A 25,825-nucleotide genomic window follows, 5' to 3' on the forward strand; every position below is an offset into this window, starting at 1 on the left:
TTGTCATCCACGACTTCCGGAATTGCTTTCGTATGTGACCGGTAATGAATTCATACCCGAAAAACAGCAAAGCTTCGCCGATTTTACGATCACTAGAAGTTTGTTCTTCAATTCCCGTCATATTATCTTCCAGCATCACGGCAACCCTTTCTTTAGTTGTTAACTATTCCTCCCAAACTACAAATTCTGTATTGCACAGTCAATGTTGTACACAATTTGAGTTACAGAGTATTTTTTGCTTCAAGTGAGGAAACGTTTGCTTCGAGAAATTCGTGTAACCGAATTTCGAGTAATATAGAAATAAATACACGTGAAGAATAGGAGAGAAGGCCGAGAAATTGAAGTTACTTCGGGATACTGAAAATTCGACTAATGGAGATATCGAGATTCGACTGTAATATCAAATAACAAGCTTCTAGTGTAAAATTTGTGAAATATGATATTTACTTGCACCATTGTTGTTCTTAAATATTTAGCGCTGTTCCGTCTGAGTCAGTCATCCGGATAATTTACTTACGAATCGTCGATATAATTCCGATACTCGTTCAGCAATAAACAAGTATTTCTATTTTAATAATAAAATCATTAGATTAAAATAAGGTAGCACAAGGAATTGAATTTCAGGACAGTTTGGCATATAACTATTGTAGTTTGTGTAACTGCCTGCACTATTTGCTAATACACAAAATCTCACCAAATAATTCCTGTTCACTGTGGAGAGAACAGGAACCAGGAATTATGAAGTAAGCTATAAGGTAAGCTCGATAAGATCAATAAAATCCATGTAAGAATGATTTATAAATTTTTATGAAAGATAATAAATAGGCTTATTTACATGAATGCATGAATTTGTACATTGGTTGAAAGTACATTGTCCATAGAAATGCTGGTGATACAATGGAGGCAGTTGCTTAACAGGCAGATCGAGCGCTGTCTAGTGGATGGCAATATCGGAGCAGGTTCTGAAGTGTTCCTGGGGACCGCAGCCGTCAGCTCCTGTGCCATTCGGGCACATGCCCCAAGTGTTGGCTACAAAAATGAAATTTTATTCTTGACATTTTGAAGAAAATGAGTTTGTAAATTATTTCATCATTTTGTTTCAGTTTTAATTTTTGTTATTACGATAATTTGCTCTTTTTGATGAATATGTTCCATTGATTTGTAAAATGTAACAACATTCGTTACTTTTTTTTTTGCTAGGGGCTTTACGTCGCACCGACACAGATAGGTCTTATGGCGACGATGGGATAGGAAAGGCCTAGGAGTTGGAAGGAAGCGGCCGTGGCCTTAATTAAGGTACAGCCCCAGCATTTGCCTGGTGTGAAAATGGGAAAGCACGGAACATTCGTTATTTATAATGTAATATTTTGTATGCAATTATTTCTGTAACACTTATGTTATTGTTGTATGCACGTAATTATCATTATTGGAAGACATTTTCGTCATCATTTTTCCATGACTAATTCTGTTAAGTATAATGATAATGTATTAGAATGTTCCTCATACATAAATATATGCCGAATGTAAATTAACTGAAAACACTGAACTACATGATAGCCAGATAAGTTTAGTTGATATCAGTTCTGAAAAATGTTATTATTTGTATTGAAATGTTATCGTATATGATTTCTTACGTATAGACACGTAAATAAAATATCATAAAACAATAATTGAGATAGGCTCTTACCTGATGTTTATATATATTACAAAAGAAGTTAAAAAGGGACTGGAGTTCAAAACCCCTATCTTTGGTCAACAGAATCGTCTTTCAAACAAAACCAAACACGTATTATGCCGCTACAGCTCCCATGGGCTCGGCCTACCACGGGATCACTGCTTAGCCCGAAGGTCTGCTGATTACAAAACCATGCATGGTAAACACGACGAACCCTCTCAGCCATGATTCTTGACTTTCTAGTTATTCCACAGGCCAACTGGACCTCGAACCATCCCTGAGATCTATGTAAAGCTCTTTTGACTGGCTAGGAATAGAAATTGAGCCCTCTCGTTGAGAGACAGGCTCACTGCCCTAATTCCAAACATCGTCGTCTTGCTCTCTCCCCATTATTCTCCTAGCTAACATATACTCCTCCATTCGCCTCACATCACTCCACCACCGAAGCCGGTCAATGCGTGCAGTTTTATCAAACGAGTTAATTCCTGATCATTTATCTCCTCATTCCCACTACCTTCCTGCATTGTTTCTACCTATTTTTACCCGCGATCATTCTCGCTACCTTAATGTTTGTTACTTCTAAGTTATGAACAAGACATCCTGAGTTCACCCAGCTTTCATTCCCGTACAATAAAGTTGGTTTGTAAACAGACCGGTGTAAAGATAGTTTCATACGCAAGCTGACTTCCTTCTCACAGAATACTGTTGATAGCAACTGCGAACTTAGCTTTGCTGCACCTTGATTCAGTCTCACTATACTACCATCCTGGCAGAATACACATCCTAAATACTTGAAATGATCTACCTGTTCCAGCTTTGTATTGCCAACCTGACATTCAATTCTCTTATGTTCCTTACCTACTGACATCACGTAGTCTTGGAAAGGCTAATTTTCATATCGTACTCATTGCACCTATTTTCAAGTTCCAAGATGCACAATTTGTCATCAAGACCATATAGCCCAAACTGCTTACTATATTTCTAACTTTCTACTTTAACAAAATATCTTATTTTTTGTACCGTTAAAAAATTCCACCTGTGAAGGGTTTAAATTATTCTGGACTATCTTCCATGGTGAACGAAAGCTTATGTACCATCTTGCCTTGAAGGTGGCGTGGTGTAAGAATAACGTGGGTCACCACTGAGGCTCGGTAGGCATGACGTCGCGAACTTCCCCTCCGTTTCTCACTCAGTTCCTTCCACCTCTTCACACCACCGTGCAGTCTGGGTTTGAATTAACTATACCTGAATCACACCATTAAATTTAAGTTTCAGTCGAGCCCGAAGCGAGTTGCTTATATCTTCATCGTGACTACTGGACCGCTAGTTTTATGTGGAACCCGAACCACATGAACATACATTCGCATTTAGAAAATTCTACACGCATTGATCGGGATAGGAATGGTGACCACCTTGGTGAGAAGCCAATGATAATGACACCAGGTTAACTCTCCCTTCTCCTTACAAAGCCAATTAGTACGAGTTTTTTAAAAGCTTTAGATAAAGGATCAAACTCCTTAAATCAGCAGCTATCTCAGCATTTGTCCAGAAAGGGCGTGTAAAATTCCATCATAAAATACTCAGTACAGTTTCTGTTAGCACTGATGTTAGTCCGTCGATTATGATGGTGGTACGGCTCCCTTGGTATGTCTTAGAGCGTGACTTAACCATTCAGTTGTCAAGGCGTGTTCCCTCGCACAATAGTTAAGATCAGGTTAATGTCCATAAACCTATGTTCGAACAAAACGCGAGTACACTGGTATCGTTCCAATTAGACTCACAGCTCAGATCATTACGTTCCTAATCTCTTCAATAAACGGTGGATGGGTGTTCTTCATTGGTCTCAACTGTCAGCTTTTTATGGACCCACGAACATAATTGTACCTATTAAATTAATTACCTCGAATTCCAATGTTGAATGTTACACGTTCGCACTTCGATAGTTTTAGCGAATGGCATTGTGCACAAACTTGTTTCGTCCTTTTAAGTTGATATTTATATTTGATGTGCACTAAATTATAGGAGAAATAAGTCGAGATTACAGGCCATTCATAGAATAACTTAAGTACCACATTTTTCTATAGGTTTTCCCCCTTAAAGTTTTGTTTCTGAAGATATTCGAATGTGGTTATTAACATTCGTGACCATGCAGTTGCAACAGTGCGCTTGGATGACTCGCGCTTTGATGTCTTTCAGGAAATCGAATCACTTATAAATGATAATTTCATTTTTGAAGAGGCACTTTGCTATGAATTTCTTTCATATTAGAACAAACGTTTACGAAGTTAAATACTGGAGTAAATGTCTGTCGGACATAGAACAAAGCAGTCTATCTCTCCTCCTGGAACTTCTATATTATTACTGAAGGTCTATTTCATACTTTGAGTACCATTTGTACACAGTCGAGACCGTGGTTTAGCATGGCATGGGGATCATTTAATAAATGTATTTCCCAGTGTAGTGGACGACATAAAATCCATGCTGTTTTGCAATCAATATTAAAACCATAACTAAGCATCGTCATATGTTGTAATTATCTGCTATTCACAACTCATGCACTTCCTCTGAAGACTACGAGGTTCTGAGAGTTTTATTGCGTGAAAATTACACATTTGTTGGATACACTAATTTTGAATTAATATTTATTTATCGAGGTACATTCCATCGTCTGAATTTATTTTAGTGCTATATTAAAATTCTACACAACTAGACCTGAGCTGGCTTGTAGGTGAAGAAGTCACGGAAGTTGATTTTAACAGTGTTCAAGTCAATACATTATTACGCTCAATTCAAAGAATTTTGCAGAAGCCTTAAGAAGTGGAAGTTTGATGGTATAACATTAATTCAGGTTGGCATGCAATTTCGTGCAGCCGGCCCCGTGGTGTAGCGGTAGCGTGCCTGCCTCTTACCCGGAACACCCGGGTTCGATTCCCGGCCAGGTCAGGGATTTTTACCTGGATCTGAGGGCTGGTTCGAGGTCTACTCAGCCCACGTGATTAAAATTGAGGAGCTATCTGGCGGTAAGATAGCGGCCCTGGTCTAAAAAGCCAACAATAACGGCCGAGAGGATTCGTCGTACTGACCACACGACACCTCGTAATCGGCAGGCTTTCGGGCTGAGCAGCGGTCGCTTTGTAGGCCAAGGCCCTTCAGGGATGTAGTGCCATGGTGTTACGTTAGGTTAGTTTATGCAATATTATGCAACTTAGTAAGGGTTGCATAGAATTCAGGTGATCACATCCAGGTTTAGAAAGTAAAGTGCAGTTTCTTACCCAAACCTAAACTCTGGCGACTAAGGTAGTGCCTGCAGATGATTTGGAGGCCACTGATCAGATACTCTAAATCGAAGATTACTTGCGGTAGGATGACCAATTCTCTTCCGCCTATCAGAACGTGGTCTACTCATTCAAGTGCTAACCACGCCCAATGTTGTTTAACTTGAGAGCTCACAGGATCCCGTACTGTCATATAAACACAATTTGACAAACTGAAGGATGTTATTTTTATGTATTGTTATTTCTTCTTCTTCTCCTTCTTCTTCTTTATTGACTGACGAATATAGAAATATAATTCTACCTTAAGGGACTGCCATGCGACAATATTTACTTAAAAACAAATGTATTTATATTTTTCGCTTGCCACAGGAAGAAGTGTGCATCATACAATGAAGTGTTTTTTAACCCATTAACCCATTAATGTTAATCTGTGTCCAGCCCAGTTGCTAATGAATTCCCAATTAGCGTTGACGGATATAAACATATCGGCTGACGAAATTTTGCAATATTATTGATTATTAGACAATATCACTACCGTACTTTTAGCATAATAAACACACACACAGAAACGGCAAGCCAAAAATTTACAATAACGAAGAAATTCCAATTTAGGACTGTACTTTATATTGCTCGTAAAGAGTTTAGAAAGTTAGAATAGAAAGGAAAATATTTATAAATCAACTGTGTGGAGCTACAATATATACCAAACCCCACGGCACAACAGCCCCGAAGGGCCATGGCGTACCAATCGACCGCCGCTCAGCCCGAAGGCCTGCAGATTATGAGGTGTCGTGTGGTTAGCAGGACGAATCCTAGCAGCCGTTATTCTTGACTCTCTAGACCGGGAAAATAGATAGTATGGAGTATATTTTGCCAAGCAGGGCTCAGGGAATGAAAATAGGACCATTCTGTTTAGCTCAATGAAATGTATGTAATTGAATCGTGTTTGATGCGACAATGAGCACTACATTTCTGCCCGCTAAATAACTTCAGTCAATCAATCAATCAATCAATCAATCAATCAATCAATCAATCAATCAATCAATCAATCAATCATTGATCTGCATTTACAGCAGACCGGGTGAGTTGGCTGTGCGGTTTAGGGGCGTGCAGCTGTGAGCTTGCATTCGAGAGATAGTGGGTTCGAACCCCACTGTCAGCAGCCCTGAAGATTGCTTTCCGTGCTTTCCCATTTTCACACAAGACAAGTCATGGGGCTGGACCTTAATTAAGGCTACGGCCGCTTCCTTCCAACTCCTAGCCCTTTCCTATCCCATCGTCGCCATAAGACCTATCTGTGTCGGTGCGACGTACAGCAACTTGTAAAAACTTTTAGGACTGTCGCCCAGGTGACAGATTCCCAGTCAGGTGTTTGTTCTTCTTCTACCGCTTTTCTCACACCTGTGGGGTCACGTGTGCGAACTGCGTCGCTCATATAGATTTGACGTAACCCTCTAAACCCAAGAGTAGTACGCTGACCATTCAGCCAAGGCGTCGGACAGATTCCCTAGCAGTTGTTTACCTAGTCTTTTTCGAGATTGTTTCAAAGAAGTTTGAAATTTATGGAACATTTTTCTCGGTAAATTATTCCAATCGACTCTTGAATTCCAACTTCGTCTTCATATTATAATATTTCCTACCTCTAAAAGCTCCACTCAAGCTTATTCATCTGCTAACGTCATTCCATCTCTCCTCTGACAGCTCGAAATATATCACTTAGTCGAGCAGTTCGTCTCCTTATTCCCGAGTCTTTCCAGCCCTAAGTTCGCACCATTTTCATACCACTACTCTTTCGTCGGATATGCTCAGAACGATGATGATGCTTGTTGTTTAAAGGGGCCTAACATCTAGGTCATCGGCCCCTAATGGTACGAAATGCAATTACAATTTAAAAGTTCAAAATCATCCACTGACCAGAATTAAAAAAAGTGATGAACAATGAAAGGATGGAGATGAATTTAAAACAATCAGTGGATCCGACCCAGAAACTATCATAAACAATAGTATTACTGACCAAGGGGCTGTTTCTAAAGCACAATCCTGAATCGATGGTGCTTGTTGTCTAAAGGGGTCCAAAATCCAGGTCAACGGCCCGTCGTAATGGTACTTATCGCTAGTAAAGTAGAAGCATGGTATTTGTCATGTTGCGGTACTAATCAAAAGTAGCGGATACTCACGGTGTTCCACACATTATGGTACTACTCAGAAGTATTGTGCGTCGCACAGGTAACGCAGACCTATGGTGTTTCTCACATAATACCGCCACTCATAGGCAACGCAAACCCATGGTGTTCCTCACCTAGATGTACTAATAACGGGCGCCGGTATTCACAGGCAACGCAGACCCACGGTGTGGCTCATATAGTGGTAATAATCACAGACAATGCCCAGACCCGTGGTGTTTCTCACAATGATACTAATCACGGGTACTGGAAACCCACAGTGAACCACTCTCTGCTGCTACTAATCACAAACATAGTGGTACTACTCGCCAGTAAAGGCGACCCATGGTGTTCCCCACGTGATGGTACTAATCACAAGTTAGTTCATGGTTCTATTGGAATCATCCCTTTGTCGCCCCTTTTAGTTACCTCTTACGACAGGCTGGGGTTCCGTGGGTGTATTCTTCGTCTGCGTCCCCCACCCACAGGGGGTATACTGAGAACGAATCACGCTGCTTTCCTTAGGATATATTCCAGTTCTCGTACAGTGGTACATGGTGTGGGTCCCACACACTGGAACCATACCCTAAGTGGGGTCTTCCGAGTGACATATGCCCTCTCCTTTACATCCTTACTACAACTCCTAAATACCCTCAGCTGTAACATTTATTTTCTTGGAGAAATATCAAAGACCACGCTAAGTTCACAGATTCCTGAGCTTGCAAACCACCTTCACGTAGTTATTCTGAGTGCCTCTTCCTAACAAAGGCTCTGTAACGTTTTATGAGAGGTTGTGCCATGCTGCAGGAAGCTATACTTATGCTGTCCTTGCTCGATGTTCTACATTTGACATCATTATCGGATTCACTTTCTATTAAGAACTTTTGATTGGCTGCAGCGCAGCAGGAAATTGGAATATCTTTTATTCAAAGCTTGTTCAGGAACGGAATTTGTACTGAAATGAAATGGCGTATGGCTTTTAGTGCCGGGAGTGTCCGAGGACAAGTTCGGCTCGCCAGTTGCAGGCCTTTTCTTATTTGACTTCCGTAGGCGACCTGCGCGTCGTGATGAGGATGAAATGTTGATGAAGACGACACATACACCCAGCCCCCGTGCCAGCGAATTTAACCAATTAAGGTTAAAATTCCCGACCTGACGGGAATCGAACCCGGGAACCCTGTGACCAAAGGCCAGCACGCTAACCATTTAGCCATGGAGCCGGACGGAATTTGTACTGTACACGTGGCACTGACAAGGAGGCAATTTCTTCTCATGAATTTACGAGGATAATTCAGTAAGCGAAGTGAGATACATTTTCCAGTTTACGTTTCACATGATACAAACTATAGACCTTGTACATATAACTTTTATACAGTCCCCACATTTACCTCAAGGTATCTACCTCTTCATTAAACAGTATCAAGCTTCTGATATCAGGTCATTACGTCTTACTTCGGATTAAATTATAGAAAATAATTGATATCAGTTATTGTCAGGTAAGAATGGACTCGTTTAGTACCTCTAAAAGGCAGCACTCTAGCAGTGCGTTTTTTGAGTATGGCCCATTATTATCGTGCAACAATATGACGTCTGCTCACAGCAATTCAAGCCACCTTCTATGACACTTTCAGAAATACTATTTTGCAAGTGGAAGCGGTGGTCACTTGCTCTGCTTTGGTGCGAAACTAGGATGAAACAGGGAACAACACACTTGCGAGAGGTCTTGGTGGTCATTAAAACCTATCAATGCCTGAATGGTTAGCATGCTGACCTATGGTCACAGGGGTCATGGGTTCGATTCCCGGCAGGATCGTGAATTTTAACTATACTTGGTTAATTCCGCTAGTAAGGGGGTCGGGTGTATATGTCGTCCTAATCATCATTTCATTCTCATCACCACGCCCAGATCACCTATGGGCGTCAAATAAAAGAGACCTACATCTGGTGAGCCGACCTTGTCCTCGGACACTCTCGGCACTAAAACCCATATGCCATTTAATTGCCTATCAATATCAAAGTCATTTTTAATTTAGTCGACACATTTTAATGCTTTTAATGCTTCTCTTAAGGTATATGTTTTCGTCTAAGTTTCGTCAGGCTGATTGGCTCAGACGGTTAAGACGCTGCGGCACCTCGGAGTCTCCGAAAACCGTAAAAGTAGTTAGTGGAATGTAAAACTAATAACACTGTTATTGCTAGTCTAAATACCATATCTATTTAAATATTTATTGGTTTTATTAACCTATAAAAAAACAAAGCCATTTCCGTACAGGCCATGAAGGTCCCCGGAGGAGTCGAAAGTAATCTCAGTAACCACAGCACTAAATGAGATAAACATATACCCATACCTACGCCCGACTGTCTTTTCATCCATGAATTAACCTGATGCTCATTTCTGGTGCAGACTGAGTGAACCCCAGTGCTATGCGCCTTTACAGTTGTAGAAGTCTAGTTTCTAATGTTTTCTACTTACTGACGGGAAATGGAACCCCAACCCTTTCGGCTGAACCGACTACACCTTTACAGCAGCCCATTTTATATGTAACCGGACATTGGCCACTTCACTAGAGATGTTAAGTTTTGCTGTAAAACCGACTTTCATAGCCATATAGTACTCGAAAGGCATTGCCAGCCGACTTGGTAACGACTATGACAGCTTTAAGATCTTAAAATCATTTCTTGGCCATTCTAGAAGTCTCCAATTGTGTTCCAGGTGAGTGCTGGGGTGGTACCTAACATCTACAACATAGCAACCAGTGAAGACACCAGGGAGCTCAGTTTATCAGACTTCGCACTTATAAACAAAGGAGGCTGTTGATAATGATGTCCTGTGCTCCATTCAGTAACTGACAATGGCAGTGAGAGATACTTTAAAAATATAATGTATGTGGTGTTAAACAAGCAATCACTCTTTTTTTTTTTTTTTTTTTTTTTTTTTTTGCAATTTGCAATTTGCAATTTGCAATTTGCAATTTGCAATTTGCTTTACGTCGCACCGACACAGATAGGTTTTATGGGGAAGTTGGGACACGGAAGGGCTAGGAATGGGAAGCAATCAGCCGTGGCCTTACTTAAGGTACAACCCCAGCATTTGCCTGGTACGAAAATGGGAAACCACGGAAAACCATCTTCAGGGCTGCCGACAGTGGGGTTCGAGCCCACTATCTCCCGGATACGAGCTCACAGCTGCACGCCCATTAAGCTTATTAGTCTTCTTCCTAACCTTACGTAGGTTTGGCCGTATATGTGGATTTGATTTAGTTTTACGGCCGCGTAGCCTTCATGAAACCAGCCCTAAGTGAAATGATGTGTGTGACGGTTCGCAGTGTTACGCATCATGTGTATATGAAGACGAACACAAATACCCAGGTCCAGCTGAAGAAGAATTAGCAGCATGTGTCTAAAATCCCAGCCTCGACCGGAAATTGAACTCGGAACCCTTTGAACCCAAGGCCGCTGGGTTAACTATTCAGCCACTTCCTATCACTACTGAAACATTCTCGAATATTAGAAAGAAATGCATCCCACGCCATTTATTGCTATGTTTATACTTTAATGCAACATTATTTAAGATCGGTGTCTAATTCGCATATCAATAAGCTGGCTTTGGCAAAACGGAGAAGCAATAGTCTATTATTGGAGTTGCTCAACAGTGGACTGCACGTTACCCTAATACTGTTATACTTAATTAATATTCCTGGACAGGGAGACATAATCCAACGAATCAGTTAATAAACAGAAGACTTGTGTAACAATACGGATATTTGTTGACTGCGGCAGAGAATTGAGGGCTTACAAGGAACCTTCCCCTACCGTCACCCTTACGTGACTCATTGACAACTTATTTGACATAGCCTACTTCACTGACAAAAAGAATCACGCACCAAGAAGGAATTGTCAGTTAGCTGCAAACCTCGGCATACAGTTACATCTCAGGCAGATAGTCAAATGATTAGCGAAGTAACGTGATTAGTTGACTGGTCTACCCATCAGAGGCCGTGAACCTGCTCTCAGGGGGGTGACACTTCATAGGGAGCGTCCGAAGCAGTTCTGAGATGGGCCAATCGATCTCCGCCAACTAATGAAAACTAAAATTCTCTTCTAGAGGGTTAATTTAGAAGGCAGATATTGGCATTACACATTCAGTTGCGTGGTACAGCAAATTCAAAACACAACACCGTTATCGTTGCGCGCGAAGGGACCTTGGTCGTATGGTACAAAGAGAATGGTACGGTATGTAATAGTGCTTGTTAGACGAAAATTTGTTGAGATTCTTTCGCATTGAACGAGATTTTTGATCCAGTTTTTTGAGAGTATGGTGTGAAATTATAATTATGCGCGTTCTTAGTGTGAAGAAATAGTATTATGATCATGAACGTACTTCACATTGAACTACCTAACTGTTGCGAGTAAACGTCTGTGTGATTGTGCTTCTTACCTGCTGTTTGGAATAAATAAATTCAAAATATAAACTGTGTGCATTATGCTGTGTTTTACTTTCATCCTTTCCTTCTCGTGTTTTCCATTCACATACATAAAAGTCGTGGGAAGTGTTCAACGAACGAACGAACGAGCGAACGAAAGAATGAGGTTATGTTAGATCGTGAATTAGGCAAGTATGGGCGTTTTGGGGTTTTATATGAATTGCATTAACATTTTCAGTAATCAATGTTGCATTTATCACTTAATAGATGTAAATTTACATTAAAATGCGAACGGTGAAACAACGATACAAGCTAGCGTTATAACAGTATTTCCAACATACAAATACGGTAATTGCAATTTACTTTTCAAGTAAAAGACACGAGAGAAGCTTTAGATACAACGTTCCTACCGAAATACAATCATTATCTCTATCACAATTAAAATTTTAACAAAGTAACAACTATCATCATCGTGTTTACTACGAGGTACTATCGTGGGATTTATTTCCTTATGTTAGCAGAGAGAAAGTGACCACTGTAGCTTCCATGACCTTTTTTCTCAGCGAACTTTATTATACAGGAGTGACGGATCTATTTCTCTTATATGATCCTTGCCTGCTCTCATCCATGGCCTATAAAAGGCCTTGCACAGGATGGTGAAGTCTTGTATCATTGTTGCTCCTAGACAGAACGCTATGTGATAATATTTCAGCTTAGAACTCTGACCAGAAATGTTCAGTATTACATGAACTATATCAATGAATTTTCGTTCTAAGTGATACTTGTACTGCGGGTCGGTATTTCCCCTTCAACATTATCATATAACGGTATTTCGAGGCGCGACGATGGTATGTAGGTGTACAGTAGTGTTTGTAGCCTGCCGATTTTGTATCAAGATCAGACGAATTTTTACAATTTAAAACAAAACTGAAATGTGGTCATTCTTCAAATTCTCTTCAAGTAAAGAAAGTACTCAACCCTTATTGATGACATGATAACTAACCTACGTTTATGGCTTACGTGATGATGAACTCGCATAATTAATGAATAGTCTTATGGCACTTCATTATGATACCGACCGCCATTATATATTGCAATTAGATATAAGTACTGGTGTACTAACTTTGCATGCAAGTTCATTTGATACGAAATTCTTTTCACTAGCAGCCGTAAAAGGGTTTTCAGGTTTGCTGTATATCGTTTCAAGGGAGCAGCAATTTGTACATTTAAAAAAAATAGATATTGGTAAAATAATTCTTGACCTCACATTTTCCAAGGTGGTGCAGCTTTCTTCAGGTATACCTCCAAATGAGATGAGCTCCATGCATGTTATTAACCACGTACCAGCCCCTTGCCAATCTTGCAAACATATGAAACGTATGCACGAGATCGAGTGAGTTCACGTTCCTGTCACGTAGCTGTGAGATTTCACTCGGTTGATAGTGGATTCAAACACCACTGTTCACAGCTTGAAGATGGTTTTCCGTGGTTTCCCATTTTCACACCATGCAAATGCTGGGGGCTGTGCCTTAATTGAGGCCACGGTCGCTTCCTCCCCTCCCCTAGGCCTTTTCTATTCCATCGTCGCCATACGACTTTTCTGTGTCGGTGCGACGTAAAAGAAATTGTAAAACAAACAAACAAACAAACAAACAAACAAACAAACAAACAAACAAACCTGTTCTGTAAGTCCACTGCAGCACGCACTGGTCGCATGTGAGTCCCTCTGGTAGTTTTAACTTCACTGGATATTTACCCTCTTCCTTAGAGAGCAGGTAGTACCTATATCCACTACCATCAGCCAGAGGAAGGGGGTATTTAGAGAAACACTCCTCTGTCTCCATCTCTGTCGGCTGACCCAGAGGACACAGCTTGTATTCAAAGTAACCCCAGTGGTTGGCTGTAAGTTCTGTAACCGCTGTAATCACTTGGCCCTCGCGATACCTGCAGAGAAAATCAAAAGCAAATAATAATGACCTCCAAAAATGTTTTAAAAATAAACTTAATTAAACCTGGATTCATTACGGATCTCAGATCTACAAACAAAACTGCTACTCAGTCATATGGTCTACAGAGTCAGTGTCATTTGGTCCGGATGACATTTTCCTTAATAGTACTGCTTGTTTACTTTACGAGATTCGATGCTTCTCTTATCACCATTTCCTCAGTTATTCTCAAAATGATGGGAGAATACCGTCCCAGGCATAAAAATCCTCAGATAAGCCGGAAATAAATGATCTATATAAATAAAATCGTAAGGACTGTGTGTCTGTATATTGACTATATATTTTGGCGAAATTTTCGTTCATTTATCCGTTTCAGGAGAAGTAATGACCATTTGCATATTGTTTTAGCTTTGGTATCTGTCTGTCTGTCTGTCTGTCTGAGTTCTAACTTGAAAACTACTGAATATATTTCTATCAAAATTCATATTTAGAATCCAGATGTCCTTGGGTAGGTTGCAGGGCCAATATTGTTTCTAAATCCCTGAACTGACTGGGAGTTTATACGGAACCGAAACCGTGATTTTGCGCTCACACAAAAAATATACACAACCAGACTTTATGGAAATCTACCTGCCATAATGGAAATCAATGTCTAAAACATTTTTTCATGTGGAACATTTCGATACGAGGATTAATAAGGGTCGTATCATTAACGGACTCTTTTACAGGTTGTCATGTCATTTCAAGGTGGATTAAAGGGTTTACCTAAAAACAAAAACAAAAAACAAAAACAAAAAAACATTTTACTCCTTTCGACAGTACAGATAATAATAGAGGTTATCGTGAACAATTGGTTTCATGAGTACCGAGCCACAGCGCCACTGCCGGTTTTAGATTAACAAGAATATGTAACCGAGAAGTAGAGAGAATTACGCACAACTTCGGACCAGGAACTGTACTGCTCAATAAACTCTGTGATCGTCCTCATTCCGTCTCCACTTCGTTCAGCTTTATCGTACTGCACGTTGCTACCAAGTGCTTTCCCGCTAACTATTTTTTGCGGTTTTCGGAGACGCCGAGGTGTCGGAACTGTATCCCGCAGGAGTTTTTACGTGTCAGTAAATCTACAGACACGAGGCTGGCGTATTTGAGCACTTTCAATTATCACCGGACTGAACCGGCCAAATTGGGGTCAGAAGGCCTGCGCCTCAACCATCTGGCACGTAAAAGAACTCCTGCGGGTGAAAATTCCGACACCTTGGCGTCTCCGAAAACCGTCAACGGTAGTGGGACGTAAAAAGAATGAAGTGAAGTGGCGTATGGCTTTTAGTGCCGGGAGTGACCGAGAATATGTTCGGCTCGCCAGCTGCAGGTCTTTGGATTCGACGTCTGTAGACGACCTGCGCGTCGTGATGAGGGTGAAATGATGATGAAGACAACACATACACCCAGTCCCCGTGCCAGCAAAATTAACCAGTGATGGTTAAAATTCTCGACCCTGCCGGGAATCGAACCCGGGACCCCTGTGACCAAATGCCAGCACGCTAACCATTTAGCCATTGAGCCGGACGTAAAAAGAATAACATTATTATTAATTCACAAATGCTTTCAGACTGAACGCTGGAAAGGCATAACAGTCTATAGGCCTAATTAAAATGTATGGGTGTATGGATTTATTTTTGTATAATAATGTAGTTTCTGCTACCGGGTTCAAGCATTTTGATTTGACATCATATAGACTGCCTGCGTGTCATTTTAACCCTCTATTTTCCTCTTGCCAACTCAGGGGAACTAGAATTCCATTTTCGAGTATTTTTAAAGTTTGTCGGGTGTGATAATGCATACTCACGTATCCACGATGATACCCTGTCCGTACAAGCCGCCGTTCTCTGCAGGCCGAGGTCTAGGAAGACGGTAGTCATCGCCACACTCGCCACACTTGCCGCCATTGGCGATCTGAACCTGTAAACAGAGTGCTTAGAATTACTACAGAAGAAACATTCAGCCACTACTGTAATTCAGGTCGTTATTGAACCACGGAAATAAAAGGGTAGGCTGGGTATTACACTTACATCTACCATAAGGACAACTGTATGAAGTAATTTAATAGGAATATAATATTCTTTTTCTCAATGAATACTTATCCAACTGAAAATGACAACTTGGGTTTTTCAGTCGTTCAACACGTGATAGTCCGACGTGTGATCAAATGAAACAATAGTTAAAAAATCCGCTAAATAGAATGAATACAAAAAATAAAGTGTGTTGCATACGTTAACAGATAAGAAACTAAAATGAAAAATACAAAAATAGGATGCGATGTAAGTAACTGGAAAGGAAAGTATACAGCATGATTTCAAAATTTTATTGCATACTTCTAGAGGTTGTAGATAAAATTTTGAATAGGAATCTATGTTCGGAAATGCACCAACACGAGCTCCAACAACCAGATTTTCATGTTTTTCAGTCTCTTGATTCACCTTCACCACAAGAGCTGTCTGAAGTGGCGGCCGCGAACTTTAAAGCACACGTTGTATCTTTGTAGCAAATTCTGATAAACTCGCTTACTATCTTTCGTAATCTCTTCTGACAGCCAGATTTTGTGCAAGTAGTTCCTCTTCTGGCTCAAGAGGAGTCAAGTAAATAATATTCTGAATGTGGCTCCTCAGGAAAAGGTCGAAAGGAGTTAAATCCGGCCATGGTGGTGGCCAAGCAGTTGGTCCACCTCGACCTGTTAACCTTACTTCGAATGTTCGACCGATATGCTGTCAGACGGGAGTGTAAAATTTTCTATTGCGCCATCTAGTTGAAACTATGTTTGTGCAGCCAAAAGGTAAAACGATAAAAGCCACTCCAACAGTTTTTGAGAATAAAAAAACCTATTACACCCGTTTGTAGAATATATATGAAATTGCGAAAAATATACTGATCAGTAGTGTAACGTTACGTAATTTTAGCGTACATACGTCAATTTCCGTTGCATTTTAAAGGTGGAATTAACTGACTTTACTTCTTAGAAGTAGGCTTCATTCGCTTTGCATTTCAGCAATATGAATTGTGTCTGGTTTGCTATTATACCAACTTGACGAACACAACATGCTATTCTAAAAACACATAAAAACACCATTCTATATTGTATATTGACGAAATTTTACTGAAACTGTACCCACCCTTACTTAACGTTGTACATTTAAATAACAAGAAGAAAAGCGTACAATATACAGTATATATACCACAACAACGGGAATTACACTTGGTTCTAAATCCAAAAACAACACTATAGATTAATTATTATTTATTAAGATATTGTGTTATATCTTAGAATAAATGTACGATTTGATCAGAAATATAAAAATTGCTAAGTTCCAAGGGTAAAATATTAAAAATCAATGAATGTTATTTGGCATTATATTTTAACAGAACCCGGGGCTTCCACAAAAACAGAGTTGATTTCGTCTTCTTTGTTATCTGACAGACGACCCCTCACAAGTACCAAAGACATCTGCGTAGAATTTCAGGAACGAATCGAAACAATGTTTTATGTTGTTATCACGTGCCTTAGAAGTCAGGATCTGTTTAGTTGAAGCCCATGCAACTCATCTGCTTTTGAAGTGGAAGGGACTTCATCTGTTTTGCAACTCACCTGAGTGTTTAAGTGTGAAATATGATGGGTTTTATGGGTTATATTGGGAAATTATGTCGTGCTTCAATTGACATGGCATACACCTAACCCATTTTTCCTAAACAGTGGACTTCATTTTGCTTTTAGGAGACTAATTTTTCACGAATGTTCGGTGACACATCGTCCAAGAATTCTACCAGTACTTCTTGTAGGAAGGTCACGTACCTGGGACCCTTTATGCGAGGAGGAAGAATGTGCGACTCAGTCTGGTTTTCCCTGTAGCACAGAGCTGGTGTTTTTTTCGGATATGGGTTCCTATTCGATCTACTAGGTCCCTCTACAACTTCCAGAAGTGTGTAATATGAATTTGGATTCAAGATACTGTTAGGACAAGGAACTTTTTTTTTTACTTTACAACAGAGAAAATCTCAAACATAAAAAGATAACCAACCAGTTTACAGCCCATTGAACATTTATCACCAGGTGATGATGATGATGATGATGATGATGTAATTATTATTGTTCCTGATTTTCCCAATTACTCGCGGTCGTCACTGCGTGAGGTTTAAGCCCACTTTTACATATGGATACGTTTACAGGGGCCAACACTATGGAGATGTACTGTATTCTCTATTTACATGTTTTAGTGGTGGTTGGTAGCCTCCATGGCTCAGGCGACAGGGCATCGGCCTCTCACCGCTGGGTTCCGTTGTTCAAATCCCGGTCACTCCACGTGAGATTTGTGCTGGGCAAAGCGGAGGCGGGACAGGTTTTTCTCCGGGTACTCCGGTTTTTCCTGTCATCTTTCATTCCAGCAACACTCTCCACTATCATTTCATTACACCTGTCAGTCATTAATCATTGCCCCCAAAGGAGTGCGACAGGGTTAGGCAGCCGGCACAATTTCTATCCTCGCCGCAAGATGGGGGATTCATTCATTCCATCCCTGACCCGGTCACTGACTGGAAAACAGGTTGCAGGTTTTCAGTGGTGGTTGGTGGTACAAAATGTTGTGTTGTATGTAAACCAAAGGAACAACCAGACACGGCTAAAATCCTCGAATTCACATCTCTCTGAACCAAAGGCCACTCCTCTGACCATTTAAAGAAGGAGCCCGGCAGTATTTATTCAATTATTATTACTATTATTAATATCAAAGTTCAATAACATCCTAGTCTACAACATATCTATAGTGCAGAAGGCCTCGTCATTCTAATGTAAGATATAGGTTGCCAATCTGAATATGTAAATAAACAAGGAATAGAGGCCAATTACCTAGATGTTAGGCCCCTCTAAACTATAATAATCCTCCTCATCATCATCAAACGAATGAATAGTGGATAAACACGTCAGTATGCAGTATTTACTTAACAGTTGAGCTGCAGGTACAGAGTAATGTATTAGTAACTGATTATCATCGCATTGTTACACTATTCCATGCTTGAAAACATTCAGCCATTCGTATAATTAGCTTGTGCAGCTCACCAAGGCACTTTGTTTTCTCTTATCGAGCGGTTCGCCAGAACACCTAGATAGTACTGTACAGTCGATGTTTTACGTTTGCTTTATTAATGAAAAAATCAATAGTGTCCTCCTCACTCCTTATGTAATTTGTAACACAGCCGCTGTGTAAGGAGGATATGTAATGCACGTGGTCAGCAATTACAACATTGTATTTTCAGAAAGGAGACTGTTTCAAGAAAAGTTCACTGCCTGCTTGAGCAGACAATTGTTACAGCATAATGAATATAACACAACTGTCCCATGAATGTTTCACTCTGTAGAGTTCCGGTCTTTAATACGCAGCATCCAGAGCTCGATTCCCGATCGTGCTAAGGGATTTAACTGAGGATGGTTAATTTGTATAGTTCGGTAACTGGATGTTCGTGTGGTATCTTCAATTATCTGTAACTCGCACACAACGTATAACACGTTCATTCACCGTGTATTCAAACAGTACCTCACATGAAAGATTCCGACTACTATCAATGGAGGATCTGATACGAAGGCCTGCTCGGTTCAAGTGGGTTCGAATTCCCGTGGGGAAGTCAATAAACATAGGAAACGGGTCTACTTTTAGAGAAGCATATGGACTGATGTTCACGCAGCTTTCACCTGCTCCAGGTTAATACATTAAAGGTAGCCGAGCATGAAAATAACCACTGTATTCCACTTACAAAGTCCCGACCTTACGGAGAGCTCCAAAGATTTGCTTTGTTTTGTCTTTATTTTCTTGAACTTCTCTGATTAAAGCAGGGATTCGTTCCTCATTCGCTGTTCATGGTTCTAGATAAAATGCTTTTACCACTTTTTGAAATATGACGATGACCATTTGTCAAATATAAATCTTCCAGATTATCTTTCACTCCAGATTTGTTTGCACTACCCAAAAACGTAGCAGGAGATCTCAATTTACCAAATGTCAATTGAGAAGTTAATGCAAAACGACAGGAAGCATGAACAACAAATGGCAAATAAGTTAATATGGGAAGGAGAGCTGATTCAGAAAGTGATGGAACCAACTAGAGGAAAAAATATTCTGGACGTGGTGTTGGTAAAACCATATGAGCTCTATAGAGAAACCGAAGCAATATATGGTTTTAGTGATCACGAAACTGTTTTTATCGTAGTTAAAAATGTGATAGAAAGGAAGGTCTTAAAAGTAGGACTATTAGGCAGTGCTATAGACTGATAAGACAGGCATGAGGGAGTTAAAAAAAGTAACTATGATCGGCGGAAAACGGCAAATAAAAATGTAAACCGATTCTGATATGGGTTTAAACAAATTGTTGAGGAATGTGAAAACAGGTTTGTATCTTTAAAGGTGGTAAAGAATGGTAAAGACCCACTTTATTATAACAGATAAATAAAGAGACTGAGAAGGAGGTGCAGATTGGAAAGAAATAGAGTTATAAATGGCTGTGGAAGTAAGGAGAAATTGAAGGAACTTACTAGGAAATTGAATCTAGCAAAGAAGGTAGCTAAGGATAACATAATGGCAAGCATAATTGGCAGTCACACGAATTTTAATGAAAATGGAAGGGTATGTAAAGGTACTTTAAGGCAGAAACAGGTTCCAAGAACGACATTACAGGAATCATTAATGAACAAGGGAAGTGTGTATATGAGGATCTTCAAAAAGCAGAAGTATTCAGTCAGCAGTATGTAAACATTTTTGTTACAAGGATAATGTCCAGATAGAGGAGGTGACTAATGCTAAACAAGTATTAAAATTTACCTAAGATAACAATGAAATTTACAATAAAATACAAAAGTTAAACCTATAAAAGCGGCTGGAATTGATAAGATTTCTTGCTTGATGATGCCTGTTGTTTAAAGGGGCCTAACATCTAAGGTCTTCGGCTCAAGTAATATATCTGAGGATATACTAAAGACAATTGGTTGGGATATAGTACCATATCTGAAGTATTTGATTATTGTTTGCATGAAGGAGGTATACCAAATGAATGGAGAGTGGCTATAGTAGCCCCTTGTATAAAGGAAATGGTGATAGACATAAATCTGAACATTAGAGGCCAGTCAGTTTGACATGCAATGCAATGCATGTAAGATTTGGGAAAGCATTCTTTCTGCTTATATTAGACATGTTTGCGAAATTAATAACTGGTTCGATCGAAGGCAGTTAGGGTTCAGGAAAGGTTATTCCAATGAAGCTCAACTTCTAATTTTTCCAGCAAGATATAGCAGGTATCTTGGATTCAGGAGGTCAAATGGACTGTATCGCTATTGACCTGTCTACGGCAATTGATAGGGTAGATCATGGGAGAATACTGACTAGACAAAAGTGTGACTGAATGGGTTGCTATATTTCTAGAAAATAGATCTCAAAGAATTAGAGTACGCGAGGCTTTATTTGACCCTGTAATAATTAAGAGGGGAATTCCTCAAGACAGTATTATTGGACCTTTATGTTTTCTTATATATAAATGATATAAGTAAAGAAGTGGAATCAGAGATACGGCTTTTTGCAGATGATGTTATTCTGTACAGAGTAATAAATAAGTTAAAAGATTGTGAGCAAATGCAAAATGACCTCGATAATGTTGTGAGATGGACAGCAGGCAATGGTATAATGATAAACGGGGTTAAAAGTCAGGTTGTGAGTTTCACAAACAGGAAAGGTCCCCTCAGTTTTAATTACTCCATTGATGGGGTGAAAGTTCCTTATGGGTATCACTGTAAGTATCTAGGTGTTAATATAAGGAAAGATCTTCATTGGAGTAATCACGTAAATGGGATTGTAAATAAAGGGTACAGATCTCTGCACATGATTATGAGAGAGGTTAGAGGTTGTAGTAAGGATGTAAAGGAGAGGACATACAAGTCTCTGGTAAGGCCCCCAAATAGAGCATGGTTCCAGTGTATAGGACAGTCACCAGGATTACTTGATTCAAGAACTGTAAAAAATCCAAAGAAAAGCAGCTCGATTTGTTCTGGGTGATTTTCAACAAAAGAGTAGCGTTACAAAAGTGTTGCGTAGTTTAGGCTGGGAAGATCTTGGAGAAAGGAGACGAGCTGTCCGGCTAAGTGGTATGTACCAAGCTGTCAGTGGAGAGAATGCGTGGAATGACATTATTAGACGAATACGTTTGAGTGGTATATTTAAAAGTAGGAAAGATCACAATATGAAGATAAAGTCGAAATTCAAGAGGAAAAATTGGGGAAAATATTCGTTTATAAGACGGAGAATTAGGGATTGGAATAACTTACCAAGGGAGATGTTCAATAAATTTTTAATTTCTTTGAAATCGTTTAAGAAAAGTCTAGGAAAACAACAGATAGGGAATGTGCCACCTGGGTGGTGCCACCTGGGTGACTGCAGATCAGTAGTGATTTATAGTGATTGGTTGAACTATACGTCATTCTCATGTAGACAAGGCTGTCAATTAAACACTATTATTATGCATGTGAAATAGATGTTGGGTGGTAAGTTAAACGACCGTCAACTACGCTATACAACTAGTAGACCGTTTTTAGAACCTGTATATTGAAAGTACTAATATTGTTATCTGAGTGAATGGGTAGTTTCTTGTGATTTTTTCAACTAATTCATGATTAATACCATATGAGTATGCAATGGGAAACTGCCACAACATATTGCACACACCTAATCAAATGGAATTATATCTGTAAATGAATATTCGAATAGGAAGGAAGGAAGGAAGGAAGGAAGGAAGGAAGGAAGGAAATTAGATGGCGGTGGATTACATTAGTTGACGTATTGGAGTAGTCGGTGTAGTTCCTGCCGAATGTGCTTAAAAACATTCAGGAATCCTAGTCAGAATAAAAGTTGAGTGTAAAAATGTTAGTACTATCTGTAATACTCTTATATTTTTTCAGAATATTTGATAGGTAAACTACAATACACTAAAATAATAGTCGTATATTGTTTTTTTATATATATTATAACTAATATGGCAATATTTCAGTATGTATTTACCAAATACGTACAGTAGGTATACGCATAAAAAATTGTTGTAGAGAATATATTCACCTGCTTAGATGAAGGAGAAGGTCACCTGTTCAATATTGCCATGATAAATAAATAAATAAATAAATAAATAAATAAATAAATAAATAAATATTCGGTCCGTCAAAGTTTGGGTATGGACTAGCCTCCTCTTCTCGACGGAAAAAAAAGGCATGCTCTCTACGATTCTAAAGACGTGTAATAAGATGAACACAAACACTCAGTCTCTAAGACAGCGGAATTAAACATGAATGGTTAAAATACGTAACTGCCGTGAGGATAGGAGCGCGAGGCTGTGAGCTTGCATCCGGGAGATAGTGGGTTCGAATCCCACTGTCGGCAGCCCTGAAGATGGTTTACCGTGGTTTCCCATTTTCACGCCAGGCAAATGCTGGGGTTGTACCTTAATTAAGACCACGGCCACTTCCTTCCCACTCCTAGGCTTTTCCTATCCCATCGTCGCCCTAAGACCTATCTGTGTCGGTGCGACGTAAAGCAACTTGTAAAATGTTTCGTGAATTTTGAGTATAGAAACACACTTGTGAACTCCCGAGTTCACGAAATATACACCATGCTGGAGGGAAATAATCAGTAATATCAAGATGGCGGACAGGCACATCATACCTTCAGGTGAGTTTATATCGTGTTGTGATTTTCAAATATGCCTGTTTTAAATAACGAATAATAGTGTACACTGTACAGGCTTTTCAATCTTAAAAATACAGCGTTTCGATCCAATGTGGATTTGAGAAGCCTGTACATTATCATATTTGACTGAATGTTATTCTCAGTCCATGGAACAGATTACTATGGTTCCTTACTGGAATATATCTATTGTTGCCAATTATTGATGGATAAAGTATTTTTGTACTTGCCTCACGGCACCGGACAGAGAAAAATGTAACTTCCACACAAGTCTCAGTCTCATTTATGGCTGTGGCAGTATGAAAGCTGCTCACGTATGGGTGAATTGAGTAATGGCATTCAGAGTACTAGTGCGTCTGGATGTTACGAAATGAAAGGTGTTAACTCATAGGGCTGGTCGTGCTAAATTAGCATTTGCTGGCCCAGCAAGGAAAGGAACGGCAAACTACCTCACACCTCATCATGCCTTGTACGCCTCATTATTGCGACATCATCGGTTTTTGCAATTTCCTTACGACTGCAGATCTATATCTGAGTATCCAACTAGCCTCCAGCACGAAGTCTTAACACCTCACAACCCCTATGGATGGGGATGGAAGAATAACACCCATGGTAGCCCCTGCCTATCGTAAGAAGCGACTTAAAGGGGCCTCGGGGCTCTCAACTCGGAAGGGTGCGTGGGCGATCATGGGCCTTTAACTGAGTCCATTTACTCGTGCCAGGCTGCTCACTTTCATCTATTCTATCAACCTCCCTTGGTCAATTCTTGTTTTCGACCCTGATGGTATTAGGTTTCTAATCCTAGGGAGTCTTTCACTTTCACACCCTTCGTGGCCCTTGTCATTTTTCGAAGTGTTGGATCCCTTCCATTCTTTTTCTGTGATTAGTGTTAATAGAGGGTAGTTTCCTAGTTGTACTCACTTTTAAAACATTAATCACCACCACCTCACACCTTCTCTGATGTTAAATCTGAGTTATTTAGGCCATTGCGTACTAAGAAATCAAGTAATAGATTTTTTACTAAGTGTGTCTTGGGGCTGAAAGGGTTAAAGGTATCGAGTCGGGGAGGAGTGAACTTCCCTCTCCATCTTCGAGAAGGGTAGGCTCATTGACTGCGGTAGAAAGAGACCTGTATACAAAAATATCATCGTCTACTTTGGGAACTGATGTGGAGCGCTCATTATTTCATTAGTAAATCATGAGCTCCCAGCAGTTCTCTACTTACCTCTCGACCGCCACAGAACTGTCCGTCGTCGTCGTAGTTGGGCGGCGTCTTGAAACCGAAGCGCCACATGGAACCGCGGTTCGGTGGGTCGATGAGCATGCCATGGCCGTGCACGGCGACCAATACGGCAGATAGCACAGCGAACAGTCTTAGAGGAAGCATCCTGCGCTGGTCAGTGTCCCACCGGCCGACATGGGTCCGTTATATAGCAGGGTTATCGACAGTCTCAGCTTATCTGGTGAGTTATTTGTCAACATATTGTAAGTTGGCCAAGGATAATATTGTGCTATCTTCATCAGGTACTTGAATTAAGGGGGCCACCGTCCATCATCATTAAAATAAAGTAGCATATGTCGAAGGTATGGTAGAAAATAGAGCCATGTTAATATTGTTTACGACATGTGATACGGTTATCACAAACTGGAGCTCGAGACTCAATGTATTTAACTGTGCGCACTTAAACTTTCACACGCACGGCAATTAGTCAGAACAACAACTTTTGGATTGCTGTATATCAGGTCGTGGATTTTTTAACATATCGAGCTTTCTAAAACAATTAGTGAGGTCCTTTTTGTGGGCACTAACACATTACTTCAGTGACTTACTTCTAGATGGTAGTACCTACCGTAGTAGTTTGCAGTCTTGTGACACCTCTAGGAGGCAAAGGCCGTTGACGAAAGCTTGTCAACGAACCCTATTCTTTTCCAGTGCATTCATGCCACTCCGGCTTTCCATAGCTCTTCGCCTTCAATTCTAACAGAGTCGCACGAGCTTATTCTGGGACTCCCTCATCTTCCTTCTGCAGATATCGCTCTTTGTAGCCATTTTACACAAATAGTTATTGTTTAGCAGCATGCACGCAGTTTGCCGGAAAAGTAGCACAACTTTGAAAATACCGCGCAAATTTGAATTCTGAGCTCTTTATGGTAAGTGGCGCTGTATAGTAGTATCCTTCCTAAATAACTAGCTCTTGCTGGGATTTCTGGAACAGTTACCTTTCGCTCAGCAGCTCTTACTTCACGAGTGTGTTTACTGTGTGTTGCGACTGTCAATATGAATATTACGAGCAGCGATTCGCTTCTGCTTCAAACTGTGAAGAACGATTACGGAAACGCATAGTGGTTTGGAAACAATTCCACCGAGAATGAAAGAGGGATGGTTGGTGAGGACGAACGTTTAAGTGTTCTTGACGGTCCTATTTGGACATAAACGACACCATGAATTCTTAACTGAGGCTCAAACAGTGAACCTCTGGTATTATCTCCAAGTCTTGAGACGTTTGAGAGGAAATGTCAGGAGAAAAACAGCAGACTCGTGGAGAACAACTCCTGGAGCCTCCACCATGACAAGACACCAGCTC

At 40.2% G+C, this 25,825-nt stretch overlaps 1 protein-coding gene across 1 annotated transcript; it reads right to left on the reverse strand.

The window, feature by feature from the left end:
• Positions 1-934: 934 nt before the first annotated feature.
• Positions 935-24,627, reverse strand: LOC136857691 (uncharacterized). The gene is made up of 4 exons (XM_067136547.2): positions 24,466-24,627; positions 15,332-15,444; positions 13,215-13,480; positions 935-1,029 (listed from the first exon to the last, which is right to left on the reverse strand). Exons 1-4 carry the CDS (start codon positions 24,625-24,627, stop codon positions 935-937), a joined length of 636 nt encoding a protein of 211 aa, XP_066992648.1.
• Between the last annotated feature and the right edge of the window lie 1,198 nt (positions 24,628-25,825).

This window comes from Anabrus simplex, chromosome 1 (assembly GCF_040414725.1).
Source record: "Anabrus simplex isolate iqAnaSimp1 chromosome 1, ASM4041472v1, whole genome shotgun sequence".
Taxonomy (NCBI): Eukaryota; Metazoa; Arthropoda; class Insecta; order Orthoptera; family Tettigoniidae; genus Anabrus; species Anabrus simplex.

Coding starts and splice junctions, on each gene's coding strand:
- LOC136857691 (XM_067136547.2), bottom strand. CDS start 24,627: ATGCTTCCTCTAAGACTGTTCGCTGTGCTATCTGCCGTATTGGTCGCC. Junction 15,445..24,465: donor AGTTCTGTGGCGGTCGAGAG/GTAAGTAGAGAA, acceptor CTCTGTTTACAG/GTTCAGATCGCCAATGGCGG. Junction 1,030..13,214: donor GCAGTGGACTTACAGAACAG/GTTTGTTTGTTT, acceptor TCATTTTTGTAG/CCAACACTTGGGGCATGTGC.